The sequence below is a fragment of the Salvia hispanica genome, chromosome 3, assembly GCF_029641045.1.
Source record: "Salvia hispanica isolate PSC_SH4W2 chromosome 3, Shi_PSC_v1, whole genome shotgun sequence".
Classification (NCBI taxonomy): domain Eukaryota; kingdom Viridiplantae; phylum Streptophyta; class Magnoliopsida; order Lamiales; family Lamiaceae; genus Salvia; species Salvia hispanica.
The window spans coordinates 60,370,460-60,383,182 of record NC_142694.1 but is presented as its reverse complement, the minus strand read 5'-3'; the positions used below and the strand labels follow the sequence as shown (position 1 = coordinate 60,383,182).

The window sequence follows — 12,723 nt, the reverse complement described above, 5'->3', positions numbered from 1 at the left end:
CGGCATCTGGGCAGTCCCCAGATTTCTGCTTTGCCACCCATTTCTTGTTAATATCATCCACTCTTGCTGTTGCCTTTGCTCTATCCTCATCTAACTTCTTCTGAATTTGCTCCATTTGAGTGGTAATATTGGTTACAGCTGCCGAGATTGTGTTCATTCCTTGCTCGAGGTTGTTTATCCTTGCTTCGACTACTCCGATCTTGGTGTCATTAATCTTCCTATCTTGCGTAATTACTTCCAAGATCTTCGTGATTCCTTGTTCATACTTGTCTTCCTTCTTCATCGGCTCAACCACTCCTCCTTTGCTAACATTAAATCCTGCAGGGGGTTGCAAGTAATTATTGTTAGAATAAGAAAGATTTGGGTGCGGACGGTTCCCATTATAATTATTGAAATTACCGCCCCCCTGATTAGGGCGATAATTGTTATTGTAGTTTCTGGGACCGCCTCCTTGCACGTAGTTGATTTCTTCCACAGTTGATATGGCAGTTTCGGGTGCATTGACCGCCACTATGGAAGTTGTTGGAATTGGATCTTCCTTCCTCGAGATGTCCATTTGATCAATCCTGACTCTAAGTTCTGCTAACTCCTTAGCAAAAGAACTTTCCTCGGCCTCTTCTATGGCTGCTACTCTTCTCGTGGCATGCCTTTCCTTAGACCACCCCCGACTGTTGGTGGCGAACTCCTCGATCACCGCCATGACATCCTCTCCTGTCTTTCTTAGAAATCCTCCATTTGCCCCTGAATCAAGCATAGCACATATTTTCTCGTTAAATCCATTATAGAGGATTCCTACCTGATGGTCTATGGAAAAACCATGGTTTGAGCACTTTCGAAGAAGAGCTTTGAAACGAGCAAATGCCTCATAGAGGGGCTCGTCATGGATCTCACTTTTGAGCTTCAAAATAGTGCCTGGCGGGTAGTATTTGTCGAGGAAGGTAGCTACGATGTCCTTCCATGTGGAGACTTTTTCTGGTGGCATACACTCAAACCACTCTTTAGCAGAATCAATCAATGAGAATGGAAAAAGTCTTACCCGTATGGCATCGTCGTCGACACCATTTAATTTCAGAGTGTTTGCGATTTCCACGAATTTGGAGAGATGGCGGTTAGCATCTTCAATCGCCCTACCTGCAAAAGGAGTTTGCTTGACCCTTTGGATAAGGGGCATGCGTAACTCAAAATTGTTAGCATCAATACGAGGGCCGTTAGGAAAAGTGATCATATTCCCATGATTGAACATGTTCATCACAGGTAATGTTTCTCTGTTCTTCTTTTCCATGGCTTCTCGGGCTGCTCTCTCCGCATCTCTCTCATCCATCAGCAACTTCACCATCTCCTGCAGCTTCTCAATATCTGTTCGGTCACCCATTTTTCCTGATCCTTTTTCACTTCTTATTATCCTACGAGTTCTTTCAAGCTCTAAATCAAGCGGCTCTAAGATGTACTTCCCAGAACGCGTTCGCATACAAAACCTGCAAGACTCGAAAACAAAAACAAATTAAACAAAAAAAAAAAAAAAAAAAATTAAAACAGAAAGCAATAAAAATCCAAAGTAGTAAAATTATCCGTTTGAAGATATCACTCCAAAGTGAATTGTCTTCCCCGGCAACGGCGCCAAAAACTTGATGCACTTTTTATTTGCACTATAAATACCTGCAAGTATACAGAGTAGGTATAGTATAGCAAAAGGTTAGTACCGGGTATCGAACACGGGGAAGATGTACACAAAGTGTCTATCTTCTACTAGAACTCAATTACTATCTGGAGAAGCAAGAATTATTGGAAACTTTTTGAAAACAGTAAATATTAAAAACAGTAAACAACTAAAAACAAGCAAATCACGGAGAGAAAAGTATAGAGATAAGGAGAATTCCAGGGATGTGCTTTCGCTTTAATGGTTATCCAAATTCCAAACTACAATACCCTAGCACAGTTAATACTTTGAAAGGACGAGTCACCTAACTTATGCTCATGCGATACAAACGTTGATTACTAACATTAGGGTTGTCAATCCTAACACGTAACTCCAAAAAGCTCCTAAGACCCTTGAAAAGTCCTCACTCTCAATTAACAGTGTCGTATTAAAGGAAGCTAACTGTAGTGTCTACTAAGTGGATCTAACTCGCTAGAACTCTGTCACAGTTATGAAGCAAGTTGTATTGAATCATACATAATTGTGTCACTCAATTATGAAGCATCATGATTAACTTAGGGAAGAAACAAAGTAAAAACAAAACGGATATTAAATAGAAAACGGAATTGTATAACCAAAGTTGCTACTAACACATCCCTAGAATCCTATGAGTTTAGTTACACATGACTGAATAAACTAAAAACATAGATTGAAGGGAAAGCAATTTGAACATAAAACTAAAGCAAATAAAACCCGTAGGTTGAATCCTTGTCGTTCTTGATGTTCTTGAAATCCTTCTTCAACTCCTTGCACAATTGAAGTACTCTAGCTTTTGATCTCTATGAATGTGTTCTTGTTGTGTGTCGGAAAAAAAAAACTCTCTTTTGATGAAGCTTGAGGTCCTATTTATAGGGGAAGATTATTCCTCATCATAGAAGGAAAAGATCTTCAAAATTTGGTAAATCTTGGAGCAAATCTAGGGCTGGTCGGATTCGCCGCCTTTCTCCGGCGGTCGCCGCGTTGGAGTCCAGAGACTCTGACCCTTCGGTGGCGGACCGCCACATGTCCTCCGGCGGTCGCCGGGCGAGACTCTTCTCCTAGCGTAAATTTCCGAGGCGGGCCGCCACATAGCTCTGACCGCCGGGCGCCGGCGGTCGCCGTACAACTTCGCGGCGGTCGCTGGTCACCGTCTGACTCCAGATTTCCAGACTATGCGTTTTTACTCCCCTTTTTCGGCTCAAATATGCACATTTCTCACAAAACACGTCAAAATACCAAAATGTATAGAATATGCAAATAATGGACATGTAGAGTGATTTTGATAACAAAAACGGACCAAATAATGGCCTTAAAACAGTGCAAAATCCGGGCGTATCAGATAGCTCATGAGAGTTCCAAAAATATCATAAAATATGTAAATATGATAGTAATGAAACAAATGAACACAATTAAATACTGGACAGGAAAATTAGTCATTTACTTCAAAATTACTTTATTTTGTAAGCTACTTATCAGTATAAAAAAATAGTAGTTAATTAGTAAAAATTCCAAGCGAACTTCAAGCTAAGAACGCAAAATCAATGAAATTAAAGTTAAAATTAACATGCCAAACTTAAATTAGTGATGGAGGCTAAAATAGTCAAAATAAATCACAAATTAATGTTATAAAAAAATCAATAAGAATATAACAATATTTTATATCTAAGCATATTGTTAAAGCTAAAAAAAATTATAACCTTAGCTCACTACACTTAAATAAAGAAATATAAACTAATAATAAACTAAATGTTTTATGCTATATTTTTGTTTTCCTATATCCACGCTTGCTTTTCTTCCTCGTGCAGTAGGTTAGATTTTTTTCGCTTCTTCAAGTCTTTTGTATACCATTTCTTGGAGGTCTGATTTTTGTTCCTGAAATAGAAGAGAGTAAAGATTACAGAACATATAATGATATTTTACACCATAACCCACCATTAAAACTTACATATATAAAAAACTTTCAAATTCTTGTAAGATAAAACATAGTAATAGTTCTGCAATTGTCAAGGAAAATAGACTATATTGTCAAGAAATTCATAGACTATATTAAATATAATCTACTAAAATTAGTAGGTTTAAAAAATATTTTTAAAAAATCAAAATCCTCAAAATTAGTAGATTTAAAGATATAAGATCAAAATTTTCAGCAACATCAAATACATTATTAAAAAAAATGAAGAGTGCATAAAGTCATGGAAAATTAAAGGCGACATGTGAATTTAGAATAATAAAAATTATATTAATAAAACAAAAGAGAAAAAAAAAACAATTCTCCAACCACAAAAAATAGAAAAAATTGGTGGATTGGGGTTGCAAAACAAACATTATTAATACACAAATAAAAAAAAATCATCATATAGAAAACTGATTTCATGTTAAAGCAATATTGACGAAGAGTAAGAAAATTACCTAAAATCAATTTAAAGTATGCACAACTTCAACTGATTTCATGTTAAACAAATAAAAAAAAATCATCATATAGAAAACTGATTTCATGTTAAAGCAATATTGACGAAGAGTAAGAAAAATACCTAAAATCCATTTAAATTTCTGCAAAACGTTCAACAAAGAATATGATGAAAAAATGATAGGAATGTGAGGATTAAAATCTAGCTAACAACATATTTATAGTAAAAAATAGATGCCTTTCCATGACTTTTCACTTTCTCCATTTATAATGAAAAATGTATTTTACCTTCCAAATTCAAAACTTAAAAATGTCCCATTTAAATGTGATAAATAAGTTACAAAACTGAAAATTAAATTTAAAAATAGATTAGTGGTCAAAGCTATAATGACACTTTTTCATTATAATGTAGGTAGGGTAATTTTAATTGTTGAATTTAAATGTTGAATCACAAATGACGTTTTTTTTCTTCTTATAATGATACATTGATTATGCACTTTTATAAATATTCAAATTTGAAGCTCACAATTTATAAATATTTCAAAAAAGGCCCAAAATAGATTCTTTCCATGACTTTTCACTTTCTCCATTTATAATGAAAAATGCATTTTACCTTCCAAATTCAAAACTTAAAAATGTCCCATTTAAATGTGATAAATAAGTTACAAAACTGAAAATTAAATTTAAAAATAGATTAGTGGTCAAAGCTATAATGACACTTTTTCATTATAACGTAGGTAGTGTAATATTAATTGTGGAATTTAAATGTTGAATCACAAATGACTTTTTTGTTTTTTCTTATAATGATACATTGATTATGCACTTTTATAAATATTCAAATTTGAAGCTCACAATTTATAAATATTTCAAAAAAGGCCCAAAACTCGCCTTTTATATATGTATAGATTAATACATGTGCATTTTGATGATACTAATTAATTTGGTTTAATTTACCTTAATTAGATATATATCTATTCAATACTAGTTAGGGTAAATTAGGCACAATGTAAATTATACTAATGGCCAAAAAATATAAGGATATTATGTCACGGAGACATTATGTCTCTAGATCACTACTCAAAATTTATATGAATGAGAAAAATGTAATGATAATCACTACTTCACAAATTTTGAAGGATCAATTAATTATTTCTTTCCATGTTTTATTTTTAAACTGACATTAAATTCCACTGCTTACTGTCTAGTAAACTTAGAATATGTATTAACTTGCAAATTACATTTAGGCCATGTTTGGTTGGCGAGAAAGTAAAGTTGGCAAGGAAAATGATTACTGGGAAAATGAATCCTGAGAATATGATTCCTAGTAACTTTACTTTCTTGTGTTTGGAAAATATCAAGATTTTAAATTTATATTTAATTTAAACACCAAACTAAAAATATACTTATTATTATTTTATTTATAAAAAGAAAAATATTGTAATTTTTTTATTAAATTATTAATTACAAATAATAATAATTATATTATTATATTTATTATTACGATGGATAGTTTAAATATGGATTATCCATCATAATATATAATAATATAATTATAATTATAGTTACATGGAGTATTACAGTACTCATTTATTATAAAAATAAATATAATAATTATAATATTATAATTATAATATTTACGAATATTATAATTGAATAAATTTTATAAATTAAAATTGCACTATGACTTTATTGGTTAATTGTTAATTTATAAAATAAAATAGTTATTATTTATTATAAGATTTATATTATTTAATTATATTTTAATTATTTGATAAATTATTATTATTATTATAAATTATTACAAAATAAGTTATAATTATGATAATTTTAATTATAATTTTTTTTATTATAGTGAAATAAGTATGATTTATAATTTTAAATTATTTTAAAAACATTGTAATTATTATTATTATTGCTATTATTACTATTATTATGTTATTATTATTATTATCATTATTATTAATAAAACTATACTATATTGCTTAAATATGTAATAATTCTAAAACTGGGAAAAAGAATACCTAAGAAAAGTTAGGATTCAGAATCCTAGAAAGTTGTACTAACTTTCCTTGTTTTCAGATTCTGATTACTTTCCCAGTTTGATTAAAAACCAAAACAAACACATGAATTTAAAATTTAAGGAATCAGATTACTTTCCCAGGCAGAATCCTGACAACCAAACATGGTCTTACAGAAACTAGTTTTTTGATGCTATAAATAGGAGTATTTGGCATTGATGCAATCGGATTTGTAGTTGGAATTTATCATCTTTGAGCGGACTATTTCTTTGCTTATTAAGTTTAACGTCTTTCTTTTTACATTTTCTGGTATTAGTATCGCAGAGTTTTAATTAAATTTTATGCATTAAAAATTACGTCTAATATGTGTAGGTAGTTGTTCAGTATGTAGTTTAATTTTTTCTTCATATTTTATATATTGCATCAATATAAAATTTAAGTTATTACTTAAGAAGCGGTGCGTTATATTGCTAACTCTGCTAACTCATCAATACAGTGTATTGAAAATGTCAACAGTCAACACGGTGACATCAAAATGTCAACACATAATATCAATACATTATATTGAAGTTCAACAAAATTATGTATTAACATTTTAATGTCATCGTGTTGACATTTTTAATACACTGCATTGATGAGTTAGTAAGTTAACAACTTAATAAAGTTAGCAATTGATCACACCCCTAAGAATTAATGTAGGATAGCTGAATTATTTTTTGCTATTTATTAATTTGGAATTACAAAACACTAATTAATTGCTGCAATAACTGATTCTACGATCTATAAAATTAATCAAACATATCTCAATATAATTTCATCTATATCTTTGAAATTTATTGATTTCACGACTTACTCAATTGTAGTAGTATCAATTTATCATCGGAATCTTTAATCTAATAGTTGACGTGTGACATGATGCATGACATATGATCAGGATAATATATTATACCTTTTTGTTTTCTAAATACAATTAACCATAAAATTGATGCAAAATATAATTAATAAATTGAAAAGTTTATAGTGCAACTGATACAATGATTAACATTGCAATATGATTGATCGGTTAACCTTTTATAAAATTTCGTATTAATTGTATTATGAGTGGAAAAAGTCTCATTTTAATGCTGGTTATATTGTGAATAGAGGAGTCGTCCGACTCCAGCAAATTTTTCTGCAAAAGTGAATATGATTAAATTGTGTATATTGAATTTGGGGAGAAAATGTTCACGTTCCTATAGAACGAATAAAAAATATGTTTCTATGGACAAATGTTTATCTAAATTAAACATTTAATCTTATTAAAAATTAAATAATTACAAAGTTTATTAAAATACATTTTGTTAAACAATCATGCAAAAAAGTAAGCTGGATTGCGAATTGTCTAATGTATTTGGCACTTCAATTAAAAATGAACATCAAATAATGTTTGCCCCAAAATAATATTTTTGCTCGACAAATTGAACAATATCAAGATGTGACGAATACAAACAACTGAATTCATGAATGTACCTATAATTTGTTAAAGAATTCAATAGATATGATATTCTTCTTTCTTTCTATGGGTTGTTATTGTTGGCTCAAATATCACTCACATGAAGTGTTATGACATTCTTATCTCAATTTTTTTCTCTGAGTCTGAGATGATTCATACCATTTTGTCCTTACGTTTTTATTGAAAATTATGGGCACAGAGTAATAAATTCCTCATTTAACCAATGATGCATTTGATTGCGATTGAATAGCTCGTATTCAATTGCTTGGTGAACTTATTTTAGCCAGGCAATCACATTCAATAAATAATCTATTATCAGTGACTGCAATTCGACACATTATCTATTAACTTCAATGAGTTAAAAAAAATAAAAATAATTTAATAAGCATAAATTTTTTGTCTTAAATTAACAGTTCCAATAATTGAGGTGTTGAATCTGTACATATAATCCCCCATCATTCACTCAATATCCAATTCTAAATAAAACAAATGCTGTATTATTAAATTAGTACTTAACAGGTTGGCATATATATATGGCATCTAATTCATCTCTCACTAATTAATTAAGTGAAAGGTAGAGTCACACTCCAATTTCCCACTATTATAATTAACATCCTATAGTAGTAGTTTATAAAACGCAACCAAAATCTCTATCTGACTATCTCCACTGCAAATTTCAAATACCTTCTTACATTTTCATGGATATCATCAAGAAAAGGTGCTTATATGCATACAAATAGATAAAATAATCAGTTTTCTACTGTGTGTCTCCTCACCTTGCAGTGCGTGTATGTGTTTTTTTTTTTTTTTTGTCAGCGTTGGAACTGAAGTTATCACTGTGGATATTCAGGCAACCAAAGATTTGCTCACTCTTGGCCACCGCTATCTCGATGTTAGGTAAGAAATTAAATTTGGATCAACTACAAAATAATCATGAAATTCAGTCACATCTTGATTAAATTTAAATTGTTGTTTTGATTTGAAATTTTATATACTAGGACTGAAGAAGAATTCAAGAAAGGTCATCTGGAGAATGCTTTGAACATTCCATATATGTTTTCTACTCCAGGAGGTGGACATATATTTTCAAATTGTATTAAATAAATTATAATCCAATTTACGTTATCTTGATTTTTTATTTTTCATTTAATATTTTGATCAGGCAGGGTAAAAAATCCCAAGTTCCTGGAACAGGTTATGGCAATTTTGGGAAAGGAAGACAATCTTGTTGTGGTATATCAATTAGTAAATTTATTTCTTTATAGTATTATTATTTCTCTCTTATTACATTTTTTAAACAAATACAGGGTTGCCAAAGTGGGGTTAGGTCTGTGTATGCAACTACAGATCTTCTTGATGCAGTAAGTTTAATTAATCCTTTGCTTGTAATTTGTTTTTTTATTCAATCAATGTAGAATTTTTATTTTTATTATTATTTATATATTACAGGAATTCAAGCATGTGCTCAACATGGGTGGGGGATACATTGCCTGGGTCGGAAATGGATTTGCAGTTAAGAAGTCAGATGATGTGAAAATATGATTTGTATAAGTATTTAGTGTCCCTTTATTGCACCTACAATAAGAAATGGATCCACTATATTGAAATGTAGTAGTAGTATAATATTTCAGTGAAAGAAATGCTACTGTTCGATAAGCTAATGAAGCATATGATTTAGTAAGTATTACTCCTATTATATTAAGTGTGTGTGATGGATTTCAGTAAAAGAAATGCAGACTATCTTAACGACTTTTTATACGTTCATATATTACATTGAATTGGTCATAGTAAGAGTGTGTAGAGAAAAAAAACACAATTTAGCTATATATTGAAGGATTTATGTATGCTGATTACAAAACAAGTTGATCCGATTGGCATCTCAAGATTCAAAACAGATCTGACCATTAACAATTGGAAGTAGTCAAAATTTCAATCTCTTTCTCTTAATTTCACTTTTGGGTTGCAAGAAAAATAGTAGTTACAAAGAAGCACAACAAGATACACTGATCCATTAACACGCACTGATTTACTCCAGTTCTTTCTTTGATGGGAATATGTAACACACTCACACTCAATAGGAGTAGCAATAGCAACCCAAAAACACTTCCAACAGAAACCCATATATGCATGTCAAGAACATGCCAGCAGAAGACATCATTTCCCATACTCAGTAATCCTCAACAACACACTTCAATAATAGATGAGCTTTTCTATCAGTGTTTTGGTTGAATTGAAGATAAGCACCACACATCACATCAACAATTCTAGTGGAACTGGAACTAATAATGCTGGTCTAACTCCTAAACCAATTACTAGTATCTCAGGAGTAGTAAAACAAAAGGCCCAGACACATGTAAACAAGAAACCTATAGAGCCTAATCACACAATCACACACACAGCATAAGTTAAAATGCATACTCAGACCTTAGATGCACTACAAGATAGGGATATGATCAATTGATACCTGACATCTATGTCATCAACTTATAGATGTTAAAACACCAAGACACATGTATTAAGATAGTTGTCAACCTATTCCTTAAAATAAAATTTCAAAACAGAGCTTAGAAAATGTAGAAAAGGCAAAAACTAAGAAAGCCAAAGAAACCTAACCACCATATTATACACTTATGAGTTCAAAAATGAGTGGATCGCATTAATTAACCATATAAGCAAAAATCCTAATAACATACTCCTACCTAAATAAAAAAGCATTACAATTCAACCATAACCATAGAAAAAGAGGAACCATTTATTCACGAGGTGCTTTTGCATTCCCTGGCGAAGTGTCCAGATTCACCGCAGTTGAAACAGCCTCCTCCGCCTCCACTGCGTCCTCCTCCGCCACTGTGCATACAATCCCTCGCCATGTGACCTGGCTCCCCACAGGAGAAACAAGCCCCGCCGGAACCCCCACCGCGATTTCCACTAGGACATTCCCTAGCCATATGCCCAAATCCTCCACAGTTATAACATCCTCCACCACTTCCACCACCTCCGCAATCCCTGGCCATATGCCCAAATTCACCACAATTGAAGCACTCGCCGCTGCGATAACCATATCCGTTGCCGTCATTTCTCCGATCGCCGTATCCGCCGCGGCTGTTGCTGTTATTACCCCTGCGAGGAGCGGTGTCGACGGGGCCGCCGCCGGGAGCGGTGACGTCAGCAGCCTTGGCCTTATCGCCGTCTAGAATGACGGTGAACTCGACCTCCTGGCCCTCGCGGAGGGAGCGGTAGCCCTCAGATTTTATGGCGGTTTGATGGACGAACAGATCATCGCCTCCATCCTCGGGCTGGATGAATCCGTAGCCCTTCTGATCGTTGAATTTGGTGACCATGCCCTTGGATCGCATAGCCTTTTCCTCCGCCATTGATCAAACAAACCCTAACCAAAACCCCGATTCTATATCTATACAGGGAGGGGAAACTCTTTTCTTTGAGCGTGTGCTGTGCTGTGTCTAATATTTTATATTTATAAAAGAAGCCCTAATATAGTTTGGGCTTTTAGTAATCTATTGCACTTCAATAATTATTTAATGTTTTTATGCTTTTAGATTACTTTTGGAAGGCAGATTTAGATCAGACCGAAATAAGTTTTAGTATTTCTTATATGGATCTGATAAGTAGATATTCTAAGTTTTAATGTTTTTATGCTTTTAGATTACTTTTGGAAGGCAGATTTAGATCAGACCGAAATAAGTTTTAGTATTTCTTATATGGATCTGATAAGTAGATATTCTAAGTTCGACATACAGTATTCCATTAGGTGGTTGAGATATTTCTTTAATAAATTGATATCTAGTAGTATTTCTTTTGGCATGATATTTAAAAAATTTATACGGTAAAATAAAGTAAGAGATGATAAAGTAATGAAGAGAGAGTAGAGTACACCTGCTCCAAATACCCAAATAACGTGTTTTAGTTAGAGCATCCATAATAGTGCCATAGCGGTAGGACGAGCGGTTAGGGCGTTGGGACATCCACTACTGGAGTCAGCTAACGGGCGACGGACGAACGGGAAGGACTAGCGGTCGTCCGTGAGCGAGGGGCGTTAGCCAATTGTTCGTCCGCTATTGTGGTGACGCGATCGGCGAGCGACCGGCGAACGCGATTTTTGTGTTTTTCTTTTCAACTCTATATATATGGCTCGTGGCACGTCATTTCATTTGCACCACTTCTATTAACGAGTTTCTCTCTCTACTCTCATTTCTATTGAAGATAAATGGAGCACGACAGTGATTCTCCCCGCCATGAGCAAGTCACAAACGCCAACGTTCCCCGTTAGAGGTGGGGGAAACACGGCTGGAACTGGCGGGAATGCCGGCGGAATGGCGGGGATGGCCGGGATGATGCCCGGGTACTTCAATATGTACCCTTGGATGGCCACCGGGATGGCGGGGATGGGTGGGATGATGCCCGGGATGACAAGCGGGATGATGGGCGGGATGATGCTCGGGATGGGGAGCGGGATGATGCAGGGCATGCCTGCCGCGCGGGTAGTAGAGTGGGGGTCTCCCAATTGCCTGGGACAATGTCTCTCCTGACCTCACCGATGGCCGCCATGTGTGCACCTCCACGCGGATCATGGGCCTCAGCCGTTGGATGGGGAGTGTGTTTGTTGCTAAGTTATGTACTCAACTTCCTTCTCTCTTCTCTCATTCGAAAAATCTGATACACACTCTCTCTCTTGTGATATGTTCTGCCTTCTCTCTACTTCCTCTCTCTTCTTTTCCGGCGATTTCGTCGGTCATCTTCTCCGATCTCTTGTTTCCACCAATGATTCTCGGTTTTAGAGAGATTCCACGGTTTAGATCTTGAGTGAGACCACTTCTTCAGTTTCCTACTCAGATCTAGGGTTAGGTCTGACTGTGGTGTTAGATCTGGTTGTGATTGGAGATGTTCTTGAGAGTTCTGGTGTTGTGAAGCACATATCCAAGCGATTTGTGTTGATCCGTGTGTGAGAAGGGCGTGGTGTGCGGTGGTCGGTGAGATTTAAGGTTTACTGATCTCAGATGGTTTAATCTGTTCAACGGTTTCTCCTTTGTGACTTTCGGTTGAGATTTGGGGAGGTCCAAGGCCTAGTGCAGTCACTGCTGTGACCTGAGCCATATCCTTCAAAACTATGATT

At 34.0% G+C, this 12,723-nt stretch overlaps 2 protein-coding genes across 2 annotated transcripts; one reads left to right on the top strand and one right to left on the bottom strand.

Moving 5' to 3' along the window:
* The first annotated feature begins 8,160 nt into the window (after positions 1-8,160).
* On the top strand, positions 8,161-9,273 carry LOC125215995 (thiosulfate sulfurtransferase 18-like). The gene is made up of 6 exons (XM_089069357.1): positions 8,161-8,310; positions 8,409-8,489; positions 8,591-8,664; positions 8,755-8,825; positions 8,900-8,953; positions 9,042-9,273. Exons 1-6 carry the CDS (start codon positions 8,291-8,293, stop codon positions 9,132-9,134), a joined length of 393 nt encoding a protein of 130 aa, XP_088925483.1. The 5' UTR covers positions 8,161-8,290; the 3' UTR covers positions 9,135-9,273.
* A 909-nt stretch (positions 9,274-10,182) lies between these two features.
* LOC125211885 (cold shock domain-containing protein 3-like) lies at positions 10,183-11,060 on the bottom strand. Its single transcript, XM_048111845.2, has one exon. It carries the CDS (start codon positions 10,964-10,966, stop codon positions 10,349-10,351), a length of 618 nt encoding a protein of 205 aa, XP_047967802.1. The 5' UTR covers positions 10,967-11,060; the 3' UTR covers positions 10,183-10,348.
* Between the last annotated feature and the right edge of the window lie 1,663 nt (positions 11,061-12,723).

Coding starts and splice junctions, on each gene's coding strand:
- LOC125215995 (XM_089069357.1), top strand. CDS start 8,291: ATGGATATCATCAAGAAAAG. Junction 8,826..8,899: donor AGGAAGACAATCTTGTTGTG/GTATATCAATTA, acceptor AAACAAATACAG/GGTTGCCAAAGTGGGGTTAG. Junction 8,954..9,041: donor CTACAGATCTTCTTGATGCA/GTAAGTTTAATT, acceptor TATATATTACAG/GAATTCAAGCATGTGCTCAA.
- LOC125211885 (XM_048111845.2), bottom strand. CDS start 10,966: ATGGCGGAGGAAAAGGCTATGCGATCCAAGGGCATGGTCACCAAATTC.